This window comes from Musa acuminata, chromosome BXJ3-5, assembly GCF_036884655.1.
Source record: "Musa acuminata AAA Group cultivar baxijiao chromosome BXJ3-5, Cavendish_Baxijiao_AAA, whole genome shotgun sequence".
Lineage (NCBI taxonomy): Eukaryota > Viridiplantae > Streptophyta > Magnoliopsida > Zingiberales > Musaceae > Musa > Musa acuminata.
In genome coordinates, this window is record NC_088353.1 from 336361 (window position 1) to 356888 (window position 20528).

Consider the following 20528-nt stretch of genomic DNA (forward strand, 5'->3'; position numbering starts at 1 on the left):
TCCATCCGTCTCTCGAAGAAAAGCACATGACAATTACATCAAGAGAAGATGATAGAAATCTATGATCTTTCCGAAGAAGAAGTCTGCAAAAACAATTTTCATACTTCCATTTTATTCCTAGGAAGACGAATAACAGTAACTATCTCCAAAATAAAAATTAAAAAGATGCATGAACATCTATCTCATGTTGCTCGAAATGAAAGGCAACGCCTGTTACCCGAATCAGACGGAAAGCACAGAGACCGGACATCCACAAGTGCATTAAACAAAAATTGAAAGGCAAGTTCATGGTTGGGAATGTGGTCTTTTAGCTCTGCTGTCTGGCTTGCAATGCGTGGTGTTAGATATCCGCAACGAGTTCTTACGATTGCGTCTGTAAGCTAATGATATGAAGTAATGGAGATGAAATGTTATGGAAGGGTTGACAAAGCTTTGCTAATCGGGAGTTGTTTGAATCTTAGAGCTCGAAGATGCAATCTGTATTTGTGACAGCCATAATGACAGTAACATTCGTCTTCCCGAACAAAAGAGAAAACTATACATACATCGATCCCAGGATCAGAGTGCACCAAAACAACAAAAAAGAAGGGGAAATCAGCTTGTCTCTTCCATAATTTTCTATAATGCAATTGTCCCTCCCATCTCGAGACCTCGGTAACTTTAGCTTTCGATCGCTCTCCAACTCTCCAACCAAACAATATTGGACTAAATATAGTGCTATTATGAGTTTGGTCTCTTCTCAGCTCCAAGCATGCAGAAATAACCCAAGATCATCATGTGTGTACCAATATCAAGGTTACCTTGCTCGAAAGAAGGTTTTATGCTCCAAGTTTGAACCATGAAACCAACATTCTCTAATCAACAGAAGAAACCAGAAGGAGATTCATGAATACTCACGAAAAAGACTAACCATCCAAATACTAAATATTGCTTCTTTTTATTATAGCATCCACACTGCCAGGTTTTCCAGCAAGGCAAACTACCATGGGTTCCGTTCCTATATGAACCCTCACCATCGGAACATTGTTCAAAAACCACTAATACCACATTGTAGCACATAACACATGCCACATGCTTGAAAAATACATGGGAAAACAACAATTTTTCCAATGTCATTTTTCAGGCAATCAATGGAAACGGTTAGGGAACTACCTGTGTTATCACTAGGAGTCGTATTCATGGAATTACATACGGGATATCAGTAATGGGACTGAGATCGATGCAGCTTCTTCATCCATAGATGGGTGAAACATCTCCAGGTTTTCCAGGTCACCATATTTTTCTAGGACACGCATCCGACACTCCTCGGCTGCCATCAACCCAGTGGAAAAGGCACCATGCACGGTCCCTGTATACTTGATGCTGGTGGCTTCCCCAGCAAAGAAGAGATTGTCCACAGGGATGCGCAGTCTCTCAAAAAGATCGCGAGGTTTCCCAACCGCATCGTAGCTGTACGAGCCGAGTGAATTTTCATCTCTCCCCCATCGTGACACGAGATACTGTATCTGAAGTGATGGAGAAGAAAAACGATCAGTAGACATGCATTCTCCCAAGGATACAGATTAGATTTTTTAGAAAATCTTTGTTCCAAATTATGGTACCTCTACTGGAATATGGATAGAATCCAAGTTAAAGGCACCTACCGAGCAAGCCATAAAGTGCTAGATCATCATGAATAGTTGATAACCCAATATACAAAGTAACAAATGCATGAACTAAAAAAAAAAAATCACTAGCTGCCATAATTGCTTAACCAAAATGTTCAACGATCGATGAGAGATTCTTAAAGAAAACATCAAACTTTATATATTGAAGCATTGGAAGAGATGATATGGTACTTAAAAAAAAAAAGAAAAACAAAATACCGGTTCAGTGACATCTGGAAGGATCACTTTTAGCTGACTAAAGGCAAACTTAGCAGCAGATTCATCAGACATTTTCTCGATATCTTGGGCGAGGCGACCTGCAGGCATGTAAACAAGAACAGGATGGCCGGTTGCTTTGTGAAGATTAAGGAAATAGCTGCAACCATATGAAGTGGATGAGACTACTCCAAGAAACTCCACATTTGGCCAGAAAACCTTGTCAAAGTGCAAAACAATTTTGTTCTCTACCCCAACACCAATGCCATCTATAGCTGCTTCTTTCCATTCAGGAAGTCTTGGTTCGAATTTGATGGATTTGGCCTTGAGAACCCCCAGAGGTACAGTTATGATAGCAGCATCAGCAAAAAATGACTTATCATTGTTGACAGTGACTTCTACTCCCTTTTTACCCCTCACTATTTTTGTGACTCTGGAGCAAGATTTAGGTGAGAAAAATTTTTAAGAGAAAAGTAATTGGAAAACTTCATTTTGCCATTAAACTAGATAAATATAACCACTGCCGGAGATGCAATTACACAGAAATATAAGCATAACTAAATGAATGTGTGAAAGCAATTTCACAGTAGACCTAAAGCAGTTGCACAATATGTTCCAAGGACATACCGATGAGAGAGACGAATATCAAGGCCTTTCGCTAGTGTATTAATGATAGGACGGTAACCACGAACCATAAGACCATGGCCACCAGGAAGCAGAACTTCCTACATGTTGCAAAGCATGGAGAATCCATCAAATATGAAATGACAAAAACAAGCTCACCCTGAGTATTAAAAACTGTCACTTTGAGATTGAAGTTTATGTGAAAAAACATATTCGTCTTTAAACTAGATATTGCAAATTCAAAAAGTTTGCACTAGAACTATATTGAAAAGTAAAATCATACTGCAATATCACAGAACAATTTCTTCACCTGATCCCAGTTCTTTAATGAGATGTTGTCAGCATCTGTAGCAAACCAACCTTCCATTCGGCACAGGTACCACTGCAGCACATTGTTTGCAAGTCCTTCTTGCCTGAAAAAAAAAGAAGAAATTTCAGATTAAAAAAAATGAAGTTCGAATAAAACATAGAAAATGAAATGAGACAACTAATACTAGTTTCACCAAACCTTAGATCTGGATCTCTCTCCAGAACAAGTGCAATAGCCTGTGCTACAGACATGTCTTCGGTGGTTTCATGCCTAACTTTGTTGGCCTGGAAAAACTTTTACAATCTTAGAGATCACCAGCACAATTGACTTTCTAGTTATGAGAAGGAACAGGTACAAGTAAAATAACTTGCCTCTTTTAAAATACTTTCAAACACCTCACCAACTTTTTGGACTAGTTCTTGAGGGACTTGTCGTCCATCAGCATCAAAAAGTGCGTAGCTGCAACGTAGAGAGAGAAAGAGAGAGAGAGCAAAAGTCATCAGTGGCTGCACGAAATTTGAAGTTCCAGCGATCCTATCTGACCTGCCTACAGTAAAACCCTTAGATTCACTCTCCTCCATTTTAATTGATAATCTTAGTGCTTGGTAAGTATTTGCTATCGAATTAAACTGGAGTTGATTATAAAATTTGGGGATTAAAAAGTCATCTAGATGAGCATCACCTCTCCAGGTCATGATCAAACAAAACAGAATTATCACCAGAAGTTTGATAAATTGGTAAACCAAGTCTTCCTATCCAAGTTGCCAATGGATTTTCTTTGCAGACGCCATGCAACCTGATGAGTGGAGTAAATAATTATTGTCATTAAATAATTCACGAAGCCAGTAAAATTTTCAAAACAAACAACAGAAAGAAGCTCACCAAGCTGCCCCCATGTCTACAGGAAAACCAAATGAGTGGTCAGTGTAAACTCGGCCACCAATCCGATCTCGTGATTCTAAAAGCACAACCTGTGGAAAATAAATTATGTCCATTTGATATATCAACCGGAAAATTTGTCACACAATTTACAGACTAGAACTGATAATATGAAATGTAAAATACTTAAAACAAACTGTTAAAGAAAAGACCCAAATTACCTGGAAAGATGCATTTTTCAGAGCATGAGCAGCTGCAATCCCTGCAAATCCACCACCGATGACAATGGCAGAAGGAGAACGAGATTGCTTTCTCTCAGAATTTAAATAGCAAGAGGCTGCTAGGACATCAAAAGAATAATTCAGTATTCATTTGGGTATTAGAAATATCGGATGTTGATGCACTAAGCATACACATGGAAACCTGGGCAGATATGGGATTTTGCAACTAAGCATGCATGGAAAACTCTCAGAAAGCTTGACACAAACACAAGCTAAAAAAGACCAAAGATGCGAGATAAAAATTTATATATGAAGTGGCACAAAGAAAGTGAATGAAGGAATATCAAAACTGCTTTTGTTAGTATATGGTTGCTCTCGGAGAATGATCTAATATTACTGGTAGAATGATAATCGGTCTATCTTGAGTAGCTAAATGGTGTAAATAAAATCAGATCGCTTCCTCGACTGCCAAACTTCACCCCAATATTTGCTCACAAACTTCTAGTTGTCACTTGGGTTTGTTTAAAGTACTGAACTTTAACAATATTATGGAACAAACTATAAAGAAACTCATGGTAAACCATAGGTCTATATAACATTATTTATGCGGTGATCAAGGCATCAGGATCATGGGCATGGAGGAATATTTGGATATTAAGGGTTCCAAGAAAGTTGAATGCTGCAATCCTTGTAATACTTCAATAAAATCACTAGAAAAGCACCAGAGGACAAAAGAGAAAAACCACCAAAAGTACCAATCAAGACATATAAAATGACCTCTACGAAGCACTTGCTTGCCCACCGATCAATTTCTTTAGATGTGCCAACCATGTTTTGCAAAACCGTTACACAGACTGTGCACGTCTTCCAATCCTTTAGCACCAACGAATTGTTGGCAGACCTACACAAGACATTAAGCTCGGGGCCCACTGCCATCGAACAAGTACATATGCAAAATTGTTTGTGTATGGACCACAGTGAATAATAGTAAGAAAACGTTGCCAGGGGCAGATGCATCGTGACCGACACAATTTTCACGCCAAATTCTACCTGATTCAGGTGCCAATTGAAAATTTTTCTATTGCTTCCCTCATACAATACTAATTAATCGACCACCACATACAAAATTAGTAGGGCTAGGCCTTCGAGGATCGACCGATTGCATCATCAATCTACTAGTGAAAAGAAAATCCACGTTTTGAACGGAAACCCCATGAACATCTTATCTAAAGCCCCCAAATCAACAACAACAAAAAAAAAAGTACCATCTCTAGCCACAAAATAGAAAATTCTAGGAATAATTGCCAGCAGATACATTTCTACACGAAAGGAGTCACCTTTATTGACGCCGTTGACATCACAGCGATTCTCCATGGCTCCAAAACTGAGGATCGCAGCTCCAACGACTTCTCGAATTCAGAATCGAGGGGGGCAATTGAGGGGAGTAATGGAGGATAAAGATGAGGAGGCAGGTGACGAAGTGATTGGAATTCGAATTTAACCCCAGGTTCACGAACCAGTTCATGCGTAATCGCAAGGGAACCGATGTTCGCCTCAGAATCAGAGGAGATTCCCCTCCGAAATATAAAAAAAAAGAACCACCAATCGCCACAGCAAGACGGATCAGCCGAGAGATCCGAGCGATCCCATGCGCAATCGGGGGGTCGCGGTTGGGGTTTTTGGGAAGATCGAAAAGGGTAATTTTTTGGGGGGGAGGAAATGGAAAGAGAGATCGGAAGGAATACGTAACGCTGGAAGCCTTCTCCCTCTTACCTGTCTCGCTCTTTTCCCGAGCGGCCTCCATTTATAGTTTTCACCGGTGGCGATGCGTCCACTTACCGTCTCCGTAAGCTTACCGCCTCGGGTTTTGGAAATTTACGAATATAAGCATAATTAAATTATGTTACAATACACTCCACTCGAAATCATAATGCGTAGTTTGAAGTCTGATTCTACAGCATGTCGAATGCATGGTGGATAAATTATTATTATTCATTGTCATTATTAAGCTGTGAATATAAGATTGCTATCAAAGACTTTGCTATCGATTATAAATGTATAATTTATCTAAGGGTATATTATTAACAAAGAATAAGTGGAGAAGGTAGATTGAGGATTTATTATTATTATTTTTGAAAATAAAAAGAAGATAGGGACACGTTAAACATCTGTGTGACGAACAGCTTTGTTTTGATCATATTATATACGCTTGACTATTTATTGCACTCATTCAACATGTGAGATGTTATTTGATTGATGCAATAAAAATACATCAAAGTGAACACCTAACTGATAAGTAGTACCGAAGAGAACGGGTGCCACTTATCTCTGGTAAGAAGCGCTGTGAGTTGGCGTCGAAAGGTGACGACTGCCTGCCTTTAAATAGATTTTGCCTTTTGATGATCTTTAGTTCTTGAAACACTGTAGCATCGACTAAGGTTTACAAAGGATTTTATGCAGAATTAGCAGAAAGGTTTCCTTCCGCTGCTCATGTGATATGTGTCTTCTTCACCGTGAGCATGAGTTGAAAGATGGACGCACATACTGATGGATTCGGGACCTAATAGCTTGCTTGAGATGGAGTCTTTCTGTTGGAAAATTTTGGGGGAGGAGGAAGGATGATGATGAACTCTTTGTTCTCCCTGCGGAATTCTAATCTTTGTTCTCTCTCTCTCTCTCTCTCTCTCTCTCTCTCTCTCTCTTTATTTGTTGCTCAAAAGCTAAAGGAATGTGATAAAAAGAAGAAAAAAAAAGCAATGGATCCACCGACCAACAAGAATGAATGGTGGGTGGGTGGGTGGGTGAAGAAGCATCAGCCAGCATATCATGGATGGACGATACGGTTCTTGCTTTCTTACTAATCGGTGGCTCCACCTACCAACAATAATGGAGGGTGAAGAAGCATCAGCCAACGTAGCAATTTTCTTGCTAATCGTGGCTCCACCTACCAACGAGAACGGGGGGAGGGGGTGAGGGGTGAAGAAGCATCAGCCAGCATATCATGGATGGATGATCCGGTTCTTACGGGCGAAGCATCAGCCAGAGTTACATGGATGATGACACACTTCTTACTGGCTAGAAAACATGGATGATGAAAGAGGCATCAAACTTAATTCTTCACTTCTTCCACCATTGATCGAAAATGCAAGCCAGCATTTCTCATGTCATCTGGGTGGAGCGAGAGCACTCGATGAGATAGAAGAAAAATGGGGATCATCAAACTGAATAAGATATGGCTGTTGAGATGCTTCTTGATAATACCGAAGAACAAGAACAAATATGGCGGATCATGTCCTCAAACATGCCACACGTTTGGCAGTGAAGGAGGTGGTGCTGTGTGGAGATGACCAAGTATCGATGCATCTCGAATATTAATTATCATGTTATTCTTAGGAAATCATGTAGCCCACTCCAATTATTGTTACCACTATTGTGTTAGCCTCGATTTGATCTGACGCCTCCGGCGATTGTTCTCCTTCTTCGACGTTCGTGATCTATGACTTGGCCTCTCGCACCTTACTATCACCGCTAGCGATTTGCTGCCTCTCCTGCGATCTGCATATTTGATCTGCCTCTTGCACCTTGCTATCACCATCGGCGGTGATCGATAGATTTGTCATTGCCACCAACCACCATCGGTGGACGAGTCGTTCACCTTCACCGATCGTCCTCTTACTCCTTCGTGCTCATCGGACAACAAGTACTCACAGCAATACTGATCAGCGATTGCCAATTGCTCAATTAATCCAATGGTTCTTAGCCTCTCGTCGGTGCACGGTGCCAGCTAGCTAGCTATTCAGTGATAAACAGTGCAACATCCAATTACATCTGACATCCAATGTCACATATTCCTCTTCCAATTTTACCGCTCAAATTATTATTATTTTCTCGGAAAATAATAATTCAATCTCAACCTATACAACTCGTATCTATCTCTCGGATGATCCCCTTGATGAATCGATGAGATGGCTCTCCGCGTCGATTAATCCATCCGGAGGCATAAAAGAGAAGAATTGATGAGATGACTATCGGCCACCGTCGTCCGGACTGTTCGTAGCGGTGCTGCTCTGTTCCCGGACGGAGGACTACAAGTTGGGAGGAAAACCGGTGGCAGAACGTGTCGGAGGACAGACCGTTGCAAAGAGAAGAAAGTAGAATACTTGCATCGCCCAAGTCGGAGCACTGATCACCTGCCCTCCCACCTCAAACGCTGCTGCTCTGTTTCCGGACGGAGGACTCCCAAGTTGGACCCTATTCAATATAATGATGATGAGACGCAGAAGACATCGGAGGATATAGGAAAAGAATTATTAATTTCGAATAATAATAAGAGAGGAAGAGTTGCATCGTGATGCATGATCTATCTATTGCAATGACCTCGCAGAATCCATCTCCGCCGGAAGTTCCCAAGATTCCGTAGCTCCATCCATGAACCGAACCTCTGAGACAGCCATCTCGCTTGATTCAAACAGAGGAGGAGGGGGTCGGTGATGGAAAGAAAGTTCACTTCATCAATAAATAATAAGCAAAAGATGTGAGCTTCTTCCACCAACCAACTCCAACACGAAAACGAGTGACTTCGCTCGCATCAATCAAGATTTACCTTTTCTTTTTAGATTTGTATCCAAGGAACTTGTTCATCAAAAAAATACTTTGGTAGGCAATCTTTGCTGATACTAATTCATGCTCTCCCTCCTGCTGCCAACCAATATACATACGTGGTAATTAGAGATGGACAAAGAGAACAAGGTAAAGAGTGACATGGTGCCCACCTTGGACACAGCAAAGATTCCTCTGCCACCAACTCCTCCCACTTGGACACACCAAAGATTATAATGTAATATTATATAATTAGAAAACTAATATAATATATTTTTATTTTTGTCCAATTTCGTATAATATTCGCGTTACGATTGGGCCAAAATTGGGCCCCATCATGCTCGTCCAATAAGAAAGCAAATATATCTCTACATCGCAGAAAACTCGCACCAACACTTTGCTCTCTCGTTTCATCCCTTCCTTCCTCGCCATCCGACCCGATCCCTCCTCGCCGCCCAAGATGAGAGGAGGCGGCCTCTGGCAGCTCAGCCAATGCCTCGCCCGCCGCCTCGCCCGATCCAAGCCCGGCGCCATGCCCCGCGCCTTCGCCACCGCCCCCGCTGCGGAGACGGTGGAGCTCAAGAAGACGGCGCTCCACGACTTCCACGTCGAGCACGGCGGCAAAATGGTGCCTTTCGCCGGGTGGAGCATGCCGCTGCAGTACAAGGACTCGATCATGGACTCCACCCTCCACTGCCGCGCCGCCGCCGGCCTCTTCGACGTCTCCCACATGTGCGGCCTCAGCCTCCGCGGCCGCGATTGCGCCCCATTCCTCGAGACCCTCGTCATCGCTGACGTCGCCGGCCTTCGCCCTGGCACCGGGACCCTCACCGTCTTCACCAACGAGCGCGGCGGCGCCATCGACGATTCCGTGGTGACCAAGGTGGGAGACGACCACATCTACCTGGTGGTAAACGCCGGGTGCAGGGACAAGGACCTGGCGCACATCGGCGCGCACTTGGAGGCCTTCAAGGCCAAAGGAGGGGATGTGGAGTGGCACATTCATGATGAAAGGTCTCTGCTTGCGCTCCAGGTATATGAGATCTGTTCTTTTGGAGTTCATGTGGAACCATTTAGTGGTCGGATCCAACAACGCCTTCCTTTTCCCTTTTGTTTAGTTTAAATATAGAGATCCTTGTGGTTCTGTTCTTGATTTACAAAATAATCATTATACTAGTAGCAGTATACTTTTTCCTTATTTTTGTTCATTTAATTTGGCTATTTTCTAATTCTCTTTAGATCATATCTATTAATTTTTTTTTCCCTTTAGATCTCTTAGTCTTAGAATTTTTTTTTCATATTGATTCAGATCCTTCTTCCATAAATAACTAGTCGCTGAAATGTTGCCGGGGTGACTAATCCTTGGAATTGGTAGTTATCTGAATCTATCTTGAACAACTCTTTATACAACTTAGGCTAGAGAATGTGAATTGTATGACAGTGAAATCTCTCGAGTAATATGCAATTTTAGATTTGACATTAGTCACTTCAGGCTTGGAACCTTTTTGCACTTGGTAAGTGGATCTCGATGTTTATATTTATTGTTGGTTTGCTTAGATTTGGAGCATGATTCTGTGTGCAAGTTTTATCATGTCACGGTTTGTATTAGTTTCTCTTTCTTTTATTTGCATCCAGCCATTTGAGCTTTTGCCTTAAACGCTAAACATTTCGTGGAATAATGTATTCCTGACGGGACTCTTAAAATTATGTGCATTTTGGGTAGGACCGTAAGAGCAAATTTTCCTTGTGTTTATACAGAGCAGCTACCTACTTACCATATCACATCGATTTGCTCGAGTCACAAAATCTCAAATGGTTTACGTTGTTTAATGCACAAACTCAGGGTCCTATGGCTGCACCAGTTCTCCAGTTATTAATGAAAGACGATCTAAGCAAAATCTATTTTGGTGAATTTCGCACATTGGACATCAACGGAGCCCATTGTTTCCTCACAAGAACTGGGTATGTCCTTTTCTCTACTAGTATGAGCTTTCTATATCTTATGAGTTTAAAGCAGTGTGTAGTCAGTTGCCATGGTCTTGACTGGACGAGTAAGTGACCATTTAAAAACAAATGAATGGCAACAATGTCAAGCTTGCTAGAGCTGTGATGACCGACAAGCACAGGAAAGTTTGTAATTAATCATAAACAGTCTAACATGGAAGGCACATAGGAATGCTTGTACTCTGTAGATCTTCTTTCTTCTTTCATCATGTTTCCTATTAGTGCATTTGAACAATATTAGTCATTGTGAGTATGGTCATTAGTAAAGTTGCACACTGGGAATAAATGCCCTATGTTTTGTTTCCGATAGATACCAATCATGTCTCATGAGCATTAAACATAGAGACAAAAAAAAAAGTTCTTACAAACTGCATGTGATGCATTCTAATCCATAACTTAGACTGCTAAATTTATTCTTATATGTGGAGAAACCTTTCATTATTTGACTATAGAATTTCAATGGTCTCAAAGTGAATTGCAAACTGCATGCGGTGCATGTTTTTTGACTATAGGATTTTAATTTGTGAAACAGCTGAACAAATTGTCTAAACCAACCTTATCAGCTCTCTTCTGCATCCAAGTTACTCATGCCTTTTATTGCATACTTCTGACCTTGAAGCTTTAATGCTCTCAGTAATGAATGATATGTCTTGTGTAATGTAGAGGAAATAATCATTGATCAAGCAATTTTTTTCTTCTTATCTAATATTTTCTGATTGACATGTTGATCAAGCCTCAATTAATTAAACCTTAAATTTGATAGGAAAAGTTGCTTAACCTTATATTTCTTCAATAGTATTTAAGAAATCCAGAATTGTTAAGAGATACACACTCGATACTTGTAGAATCATCTTTGAGCCAAATGCTTGAAATTACTAGATATGGACCATTTGAATTAATGTGTTTGTGCCTTGTCGCATTGTATACTCATCTATAGACACTAGTCCTTACTTCATATCCATCAAATTTGCATATTTCATGTACAAACTTATAATCGCTTTTTTGCCTTCCTAGCGAGTGTATGATAAATAGCCCAACATCATAACTCGATCCTTTTACAGGGTATTATACCCTTCATTTATGTGGAGCCTGTGAAATATACGGTTACATCAGGACCTCCCACCATTGGATATATTCAAACCCACAGTATTACCACTCTAGAAGAGAATGCCAAAAAGGAACTAATCAAAGATTTTTATCCATTTATTGTCATCAACGAAAGAAATCAAGTGAGGAAGAAGCACCGAGCAAAAAATTCAAGTTACTGTTATGGCACGACATAGTATCACAAATTTCATTAGAATCACACCTGCTTGATCTGCAAACTTTTCAATCAAATTTATTCAACAAAGTCATCTCTCTTTATCATACCTAAAAGCTTCCGATACTCAGCTCTTGAACTATTTTGCTAACACTTTATTCGGCTTGTTAGTCAGAGGTAAACTTTATCAACTTGTTGAATCACAAGCAATCCACTATCTAATCTTCCTGAAATCATCAGCTACACAGGTGAAGATGGATTTGAAATCTCGGTTCCATCCGAGCATGCCGTAGATCTTACAAAGGCAATTCTGGAGAAATCTGAAGGGAAGGTGAGGTTGACAGGTTTAGGTGCTCGTGACAGTCTCCGTCTCGAAGCTGGCCTATGTCTCTATGGCAATGACATGGAGCAGCATACCACACCTGTTGAAGCTGGGCTTTCCTGGGCAATTGGCAAGAGAAGAAGAGCAGAAGGTGGCTTCTTGGGAGCAGAAGTGATCTTAAAGCAGCTACAGGAAGGGCCACCAGTAAGGCGTGTCGGTTTCTTCTCAAACGGCCCACCCCCACGAAGCCACAGCGAGATCTTGAGTAGCAGCAGCGGAGAAAAGATCGGCGAGGTGACCAGCGGTGGATTCAGCCCCTGCTTGAAGAAGAACATAGCAATGGGGTACGTGGAGTCGGGTTTCCACAAGCCTGGAACTGAAGTCAAGATCGTCATTCGTGGGAAGGCCAACGATGGCATCGTCATCAAGATGCCCTTCGTTCCAACCAAGTATTATAAGCCATCTTAGATCGTGAGATGCTTTTTGCTCGAGTTGATCATCCTCCACCTCTTTTCTTCTTTTCTCTGAGCTGATATCTGTAACTGAACATTCCTTCTGCTGGAAGTCCAAGATGATGATGAACTCTTTTGCTTCTTTTTGTTTGAAATAAATCTAATGCTCTGGTTTCATGGTTTTGTTATAGATGTGATATGATTGATTGTGGATTAAGCTTCTCTGATGATGGTGATTCATCTTGATTAGGAGAAGTTGAAAGAGGAGCTCAAACTTGACTGTCAAAGAAATCTATGGCTGACCTAAGGTGGACCGTATTTATCAACGAGGGCCAAAAACTTTTGACCCAAACTTGATTTATCGTTCCATATCAGAGTCGAAAACCTACTATTAACCCATCGGAAACCAGATTAAAGCAATCCGAACTCGGTTTAAGAATAGAATAGATCTCAATTTGATTCGTGATAGATCTGAGATAGATTTGTTTTCGTTAATAAAAAAGAGGAATTCTTGCGCTCCCCGTTGCACTTGTACCAGCAAGCGTTCCGGGATCCACTTATGGGTCCCAGCTTCTCAACGACAGGTTGGTGAGATCGCGTAACGCGAGTCGCGTGGGAAAAAAGATACTGTAAAATAGTATCACGTCAGAGTGGGTTTTAGAAGCCGATCGGTGAACTCGATTGAGTCGAAGATCGACAAAGATGGGGTAGAAAAATACCAAGAAAGTGAAACAAATCATCGAGAAAGCTCGCGGCGAAAGCAAGCTCGGGTGTCACTTTTCATCATCTGGGGAGGAGTTGCAACAGCACCAACATTTCCTAAAGCTTGAGAGCATCGTTTACTGCAAATCCAAGAAAGCGTGGTCTCCGATTTCTTCGGATGTGAGGGTGAGGGAGGAGAAGAGAGGAGAGGAGAGGAGAGGAGAGGAGGGTCTAGTAATGAGTTGGAAGAGCAGAGGAGGAGAGAAGACTGTGTCGAGGAGATGGACCCTTTTGCTTTGCGTGGGCAGCTTCTTCACAGGGCTTGTCTTCACCAACAGGTACTCCATCTCCCCCAGTTTATTCCTACTGGGCGATCCTTTGGAAAGTTGATCAAGGCTCGATTCATGGTTTTGCATCCAAACCTATTACAATAACTAGTTTGTTTTTTTGCTATTTTTATCAATGTTCGATACTTTTTTTACCAAGAGGTGATTGAATGGAGGATTTTGGCAGTGATTTGGACTTGGGGACATGACCGATGATGAGATTTTTTTTCCCCCTTTTCTTTTGGTGTGTTGTTGAGATCAAATGCTTTAATAGATCAGTCGATTGGTTTCATCAATAATCATCAACTTCAAGTGCGATCTCTATTTGAAATCATTCAAATATCCCAAGCACACTTGTTCTGTAAAGGAGTAAATGACTGCAACTGCAAGCTAACAATGAACAATTAATTAACACAGTAATTCTTCCTACTGGGGTCCCTATAAGATCTTCTTGTTGAAGAAAGGCATTTGTCTAGTTTACTATGAAAATAATGGGTGCTTCTTTTTTTTTCTGTGTGTGCAAAAAGTAAGTGGTGAAGGTAGGGTCTAATCCCAAAATGGGTTTTGCCAACTAGGTTGACTGATATCTTCATAACCGGTGACTTCAGTTAGAACATTTGGCTGGAGACATTTTTCTGTCAGTATTCAGAAGCATTTACTAACTAAGCTAGCTCACATTTCATAAGAGGTATGTTCAATTGAACATTTGGTTGGGGGACACGTATAACTGTCAATATTCATAACTTTAAGAACGTGGTCTTTGTATAGACTTCAAGTTAGAATGACATTGTTGAAATCAAGGTTTGTAATTTCGTGCATCGGTACTGTACTGATTAGGGCTCTGACCAGCATGTATCGATTTTCTAGAAAAACATAAAAAAGGCTTAAAAATAAAAGAAAAAGAAGTTGCCATGTGTAGAGCTTGTATTTCCTTGTCACAGGTGATATCGGCTCGATACTAGGCAATACCAGCACCGTAAGCATATTGTCCAGTTTACCTTAGTCTGTGTATCGATATCCTATCAGACAAATAAATACTGTCTGTACCGAACAGTATCAAGCAGCATTGCGAACCTTGGTCGAAATGCTATTGGTGACAAGAATCATACACAACTACTTCAGTCAGATTTACACTGTTGATATGATGTTGTCACCAAAGTATTAGACCTAATATTTTCGTTAAAATATAGATTTAATGTTTATCTCATAGTCGTTTTGTGCCTAAATGACAGGATGTGGATGGTGCCTGATGCAAAAGATATCATCAGAACAAGCAAGTCCAAGGAACATAGAAAAGAGGTCATTACAGAAAGATACTATCCAAAATTAGTGAGTACCTTCATGTTGCTTTACCATTGCCAATCAAGTATAGGATTTACTTTGCTAACATGACTTTAATGCGGTAGATTAAGTTTTTTTCTTTTTTTTTTCCTCTTCAGTTTCTCAGTACAAAGATTTTTGGAACTCAATTATATGTAGAAACTAAGCAGTGCTGATGCAGATAATCCTGCAAAACATTAAGTGATTTCTATTATATCCTGAAGATATTGAATTCTTTTAGTTGTTCGACAATTCTTCTCTCTCCAGATGGACCAGAAGGAAGAGGCCAGAAAAATTCTGGGGGAGAACTCAACAACTGATGAGGATCTCCAGTAAGATACATTGTTGTTATAGTTGGATTTCATAGAATATTTCATGCTTGGAATTCTATGTATCATTTAATAGCACGAGATCGGTAAGAATAACTTTAATTCTAACAAGAAATAGAAAATCTGTGTGTACAGGTTGCTAAATAAAACAATATCAAACTTAGAGATGGAGTTAGCAGCTGCAAGGATGGCACAAGAATCTTTGCTCAAGCGTTCTCCATTAGCTGAAGAGCCAAAGGCTATTAACACCAGTAGAAGACACAAATATTTTATGGTCATAGGAATCAATACTGCTTTTAATAGCCGTAAGAGAAGAGATTCTGTTCGTGCTACTTGGATGCCTCAAGGTTTGTAATTCAATTTAATATTCTTTTTTCTTGTCATATTAGCTGGATTAACTTTGGCAGATGATCAGATCACAAATATATTGTAGGTGAAAAAAGAAAGAAACTTGAAGAAGAGAAGGGCATTGTCATCCGTTTTGTTATTGGTCACGGGTGAGCACTATTCCGGTATCATTCTGACCAGTGGACTGAGTAAACATTGTTGTATGCCCTATTATTTGTTTATATCTCTGTTAAGCATTATCTCATTGTTTATAAGCAGCATTTGTGTTTCCATGTATAGCTTGTTGTAGGAGAAAGCAAAGGAAAATGAGGAAAGAATAATGGTATCGTGGGCCAAGAGGCACCTGCAACTACTGGGGCTAACAAAGATCAAACTAACTGATTTCTAGGCCTGCCTTTTTCCTTATTGGTAAACGTGGTGTCTAGATTACAATGGAGCAATCTTACTGTTGCACTGCACTTGGATTCTCAATAAAGGAAAATAGATTCTTTGATACTTGTTTAAGCACTGACAGTTTCTTCAATATATTTCCTTCTGGATCACTTGCAGACAGTGCATTAACTTCAATACTGGTGATATTGGCACCGATATCAAGTACTGCATATCTCTTTAGATATCCTGACTTCAATACGATCATTTCTTGTTCTATCTCATTTCAAGGTTATTAACAAAATGGGCTCCGACAGAAGAGGCAGAATCAGACCTCAGAATTCAATTTGAAACCAGATTTCATAAATGTGTCCAATAAACTGAACTCATGTTTCTAGAAACAAAATCTCAAATCCCAATGCTGATTCAGTAAACTATGACGAGCACATCTCACACCAAGCCCCCTTTTCTTTTTTTTGTTTTTACATGCATAATTTGCAGCAGATTAAGGTGCTTGTCACTTCATCAGAATAGAGACTTCTAAGGTCTTGTGCTTAAGACCATGGTTTGTCTTACCGGTCCGTACTGGTGTACTGATCAGCTGTTGGTACGGTATGTACTGAGTTATACCGAGTATACCAATACATGGTATATGGGGGCGTACCGATGTACCTTCCATACTAATCCCCTGTCGGATCAATATGTACCGCTCATACCGAGCGGTATGTTGTGGTACGATAAACCTTGCTTAAGACCTTAGAAGTCAATACTGGGCCTCCTCTCTCTCTGCATTCTGACGTCTGCTACAAATCTATCCCGAAACCAGCTCTGTGAATTGAGGTCTAGTAAGGCCATAAAATTAGGTACTAATTAGATGGCTTAACCCTATTCAAGAGTTCAAGAAATAAGTGACCTATAGAAAGCAATAAAGCTGAAATTTCTCAACTGATTTTCTCTATTTATATTGTTAAAGGATCTTCAAGAATAATGGTTACTAATTATTATTCGGAATGCTTTTTTTATTTAATCTGGTAAATTTGATCTTTTTGAATTCTGATTCTCCCTTAGATTGATAAGCCAATCACCTAATTATTTTATAGTTGCACCAGCTCAATATTTAAACAGAAGTAATAATAAGATGAGAAAATAACAGAGATCTTATTCTTGCATAGTATCGACTTCATTGCATTATTTCTGCCACATTTTATCACACTCCTTACTAACTTTTGTTGCATATATCAAGCAAGTAACGATTGGAATTTGTTTGTAGTGCCACATCTGGTGGAATTCTGGATAGAACAATTGAGGCTGAGGACAGAAAACATGGTGATTTCTTGAGGCTGGTAAAACACTTGTTTTTTCTTCTATTAGTCTTCTGTAACTTTTCAGTGTCACGTATGGAGATGCCGCTAAAAGAGATCTCTTATGAGAAAGATAGAAAACATGGTAAATATGGATATATATTTGTTTGCAGAATCATGTAGAAGGATATCTGGAATTATCAGCCAAAACAAGAACATATTTTGCTACTGCAGTTTCTTTGTGGGATGCAAACTTCTATGTTAAAGTTGATGATGATGTTCATGTAAATATAGGTAATATTCCTTTAGATTATCTACAATAAGATTTGTCTAGGTAACTTGATAAGCATCTTTATGCATGGGAACACATTTAGATAAATATGTAACAAGTTCTTTTTGCCAATTCCTGATGGTAACACAAGGAAAGAATATTGCTTTCTCAGAAGTCTACTGGATAATAGCCTTTTAAAGGTCTATTATATAAAAAGTAGTAAAAAATTATACTGCCATACTACAGATGATTAATACTAGTGTTAATATCTTTTCAAAGGTTTATAAAATTGTAAATTATAAATGTTATCCGTACCACAGACGCCTTTATATCACTATCACTAGTGTCCTGTTTTATACAACAACAGCACAGAGTGTCCAGATTTAGTCTTCCTAAATATCAATATAGTCAATTTAGGAGTGTGGAATTTTTTATGTTATCTTGATTACATTCTAAATTTTGCAGCAACGCTGGGGACTACTTTAGCAAGGCATCGATTGAAACCACGAGTATATATTGGATGCATGAAGTGTGGCCCTGTTCTTGCCCGGAAGTAAGTACCGTTTGATGGATTCTGAATTATTGATTGCTTTAACATTGCTAAATGGTTTAATTTACAATGGAATAATACATCATGCTATAGGGGGGTGAAATATCATGAACCTGAACATTGGAAGTTTGGAGGGGTAGGCAACAAGTACTTCCGACATGCTACTGGTCAATTATATGCCATTTCGAATGAATTGGCAACCTATATATCCATAAACCAGTAAGAAAACCTTGGCATGCAAATTTTGATTTCTTTGGTAATTGACTTATGCTTCCGATGGATCCAAACTAAAATGAGAGCAATTCTTTATAAATGGTCTCTTATTTGTCTCTTTTGTTTCTATCTAATTAGAGTAATAGATAGCTTCTCATTTCATTCAATTTCAGGCATATACTACACAAATATGCAAACGAGGATGTGTCACTAGGATCATGGTTTATAGGATTAGATGTTGAGCACATCGATGACCGCAAACTATGCTGCGGTACCCCACCTGGTAACAATGCTTACCATCATATTTGATCTTTGAATTGTTTATTGATGTCAATTTCCACAAGTTCCCAGCTTTATAAATTCATTTCGCCTCATCTAATTACATGAAAAACTTTACACTGGGAATTGCATCGTAATAAATCTATCATAATCAGTTATCCTGCTGTCTTTTTGCATTAAGTACCATTTAAAATATACGATCAAGAGATGCTCAATGTTTAGTCTTGGAAACTGATTCTCATCTCATGCTTATATTTACTCTCAAAGAATGTACTTAGATTTTACTTCTGAAGTAATAACCTCAAACAACTTTCGGCATTCTCATAGTTAATCTTCAAAATGACTGTCGATAGTGCATAAGCGTAACAATGAACTGCAGATTGCGAGGGGAAGGCCCGGGCAGGCAACACCTGCGTTGCCTCATTTGATTGGAACTGCAGTGGTATCTGCGATTCCGTCGATAGAATCAAAGAAGTTCATCGACGATGTGGCGAAAATGAAAGTGCTATCTGGAATGCAGTTTTCTAACCGATGCATCTTCTTTTAATTAGGTGGATGGGCTACTACACTATTGTGACAATGTATCATCATGGAATGTAAGTTCACAGGGAAATTATAGCGGAGTAGATTTTGGAAATGGCTGTCTTCATTTTACCAGAGGAAGCCATGGGTTGGGCGAATGGGTCTTTGTGGGACATTCTTTACAATGTCATTGCCTATCTAATCTCATATGAATGGTTTTGATGTAGAGAAATAAATGCATAATTGGATGCAAAATTATTTTTAGCTCATATTACTTGAGATGTGTTTGAGGGTCAATCTTGGTACAACAGTAAGGTTAGTTTCTTTTACGACTGAGGAGATCCTGATTATTTATTTAGAGGCAACAGAAACAATCTCTCTAAATGTATTTATTTAGAGGCAAAGTTAAACTCTTACTCTCTACCGACTCCCTATTGACGAGAGATGGGGATGTCTTTTGTTTTTTATATTGCTTGAGATGTGGTTGATCAGCTAATGGCGAGTCTTATACGAGTGTCTTCCAACACAATTGAAGTGATGTGTGGAAGTACCACTCGAACACAATTGAACTCTTAATTTCAATCTCCTACGTCCCGTGCAGGATTTCCACACAAAGCCTACTCTGACATCATTCTTATCTTCTATCTTTAGGAGATCAACATGATCGATGTCGCTAACAATCATTAAGAGATCATAAACAGCAGTAATCTCTTGTAGCGACATCATCGACGTCCTTATCAAAGCTTTGGCATCGCTCCCCATCGGATGGCTGATGCACATCATGGGGAGGGAAGGGACGAGAGTGGGGTAAAGAAGGAAGACGAGGGAAACAGCAGAAGGAAGGCTTCGGGGAGGGGGAAGAGAAGGGTCCGCGGGGATGGATTTAGAGGAGTTGACAATGGAGCTCAGTGGTAATGAGGTGAGGCTACGAATGAACCCAATCCCACATTGAGCCAAAAAAACTTTCTTCAAACCCTATTGAACATATAACTTTCATTCACTCTTCAGAATGCATCAAAAATTTCCAGCTCTTACTATGACGAATGACAAATTCGAAGATTTAGTAATGATAAATGACAAATTCTCTGCTAAACATCAACATAATAAACTTCTGCACATATCTCACTCTTCAGGATAAATCAAAATTTTCCAGAGCTCTCTCTCTCACTCTCTTTCATACACTTAATAAAGACTAGAATTTGGAGACATGGTATGATGAATAGATACTTCTCTACTAAACCCCAATATAAACTTCCTAGCAAAGGAGATGCATACTTGCTCCAGGATCAACATTATGGCACTATATGTGGCCGATTAGGCTTGATAGTTTCATGATAGGATTGATTGGTTTGGAAACTAACACAGCCTTTGAGCCGACGATATCAGAAAAAAAATGAAAAAAGCATGAGAAATACAACACCAGGTCAGAGACACTGCAAAATTTCCCAATATAACAGCACTTTA

General features: G+C 39.7%; 3 protein-coding genes and 1 long non-coding RNA gene across 6 annotated transcripts; 2 read left to right on the top strand and 2 right to left on the bottom strand.

The window, feature by feature from the left end:
* Positions 1 to 918: 918 nt before the first annotated feature.
* On the bottom strand, positions 919 to 5676 carry LOC103983690 (polyamine oxidase 3). Its single transcript, XM_009400954.3, has 10 exons — positions 5234 to 5676; positions 3897 to 4012; positions 3679 to 3767; positions 3479 to 3592; positions 3168 to 3255; positions 2995 to 3080; positions 2797 to 2899; positions 2490 to 2587; positions 1866 to 2295; positions 919 to 1505 (listed from the first exon to the last, which is right to left on the bottom strand). Exons 1-10 carry the CDS (start codon positions 5268 to 5270, stop codon positions 1185 to 1187), a joined length of 1482 nt encoding a protein of 493 aa, XP_009399229.1. The 5' UTR covers positions 5271 to 5676; the 3' UTR covers positions 919 to 1184.
* A 1442-nt stretch (positions 5677 to 7118) lies between these two features.
* Positions 7119 to 8567, bottom strand: LOC135637957 (uncharacterized). The gene is made up of 2 exons (XR_010496430.1): positions 8274 to 8567; positions 7119 to 8147 (listed from the first exon to the last, which is right to left on the bottom strand). It is a non-coding gene; the product is annotated as an uncharacterized LOC135637957 (long non-coding RNA).
* A 305-nt stretch (positions 8568 to 8872) lies between these two features.
* LOC135637712 (aminomethyltransferase, mitochondrial-like) lies at positions 8873 to 12717 on the top strand. The gene is made up of 3 exons (XM_065150450.1): positions 8873 to 9528; positions 10339 to 10457; positions 12001 to 12717. The coding sequence occupies exons 1-3, from the start codon at positions 8956 to 8958 to the stop codon at positions 12548 to 12550; spliced, it is 1242 nt and encodes a 413-aa protein (XP_065006522.1). The 5' UTR covers positions 8873 to 8955; the 3' UTR covers positions 12551 to 12717.
* Positions 12718 to 13197: 480 nt separating this feature from the next.
* Positions 13198 to 19328, top strand: LOC103983688 (probable beta-1,3-galactosyltransferase 2). Of its 3 annotated transcripts, XM_009400952.3 has the most exons (11): positions 13201 to 13574; positions 14795 to 14891; positions 15150 to 15214; positions 15347 to 15558; positions 15645 to 15708; positions 17199 to 17271; positions 17403 to 17523; positions 17966 to 18053; positions 18144 to 18269; positions 18437 to 18546; positions 18922 to 19328. In XM_009400952.3, exons 1-11 carry the CDS (start codon positions 13474 to 13476, stop codon positions 19068 to 19070), a joined length of 1206 nt encoding a protein of 401 aa, XP_009399227.2. In that variant the 5' UTR covers positions 13201 to 13473; the 3' UTR covers positions 19071 to 19328. The 3 variants fall into 3 exon arrangements, with proteins under 3 accessions (XP_065008099.1, XP_065008098.1, XP_009399227.2); XM_065152026.1 differs by lacking the exon at positions 18437 to 18546 and having other exon boundaries at positions 13199 to 13574; XM_065152027.1 differs by lacking the exons at positions 18144 to 18269; positions 18437 to 18546 and having other exon boundaries at positions 13198 to 13574.
* The last annotated feature ends 1200 nt before the right edge of the window (positions 19329 to 20528 follow it).

Bases quoted from the DNA above. Each gene is read 5' to 3' on its own strand.
- LOC103983690 (XM_009400954.3), bottom strand. From the start codon at position 5,270: ATGGAGAATCGCTGTGATGTCAACGGCGTCAATAAAG. The intron at 3,256-3,478 runs GTGATGCTCATC...TCTACGTTGCAG, and splicing joins TTTGATCATGACCTGGAGAG to CTACGCACTTTTTGATGCTG. The intron at 2,900-2,994 runs GTTTGGTGAAAC...TTTTTTTTTCAG, and splicing joins GAGAGAGATCCAGATCTAAG to GCAAGAAGGACTTGCAAACA.
- LOC135637712 (XM_065150450.1), top strand. From the start codon at position 8,956: ATGAGAGGAGGCGGCCTCTGGCAGCTCAGCCAATGCCTCGCCCGCCGC. The intron at 9,529-10,338 runs GTATATGAGATC...GCACAAACTCAG, and splicing joins GGTCTCTGCTTGCGCTCCAG to GGTCCTATGGCTGCACCAGT. The intron at 10,458-12,000 runs GTATGTCCTTTT...TGAAATCATCAG, and splicing joins TGTTTCCTCACAAGAACTGG to CTACACAGGTGAAGATGGAT.
- LOC103983688 (XM_009400952.3), top strand. From the start codon at position 13,474: ATGAGTTGGAAGAGCAGAGGAGGAGAGAAGACTGTGTCGAGGAGATGG. The intron at 14,892-15,149 runs GTGAGTACCTTC...TTCTCTCTCCAG, and splicing joins AAAGATACTATCCAAAATTA to ATGGACCAGAAGGAAGAGGC. The intron at 17,272-17,402 runs GTAAAACACTTG...ATTTGTTTGCAG, and splicing joins ATGGTGATTTCTTGAGGCTG to AATCATGTAGAAGGATATCT.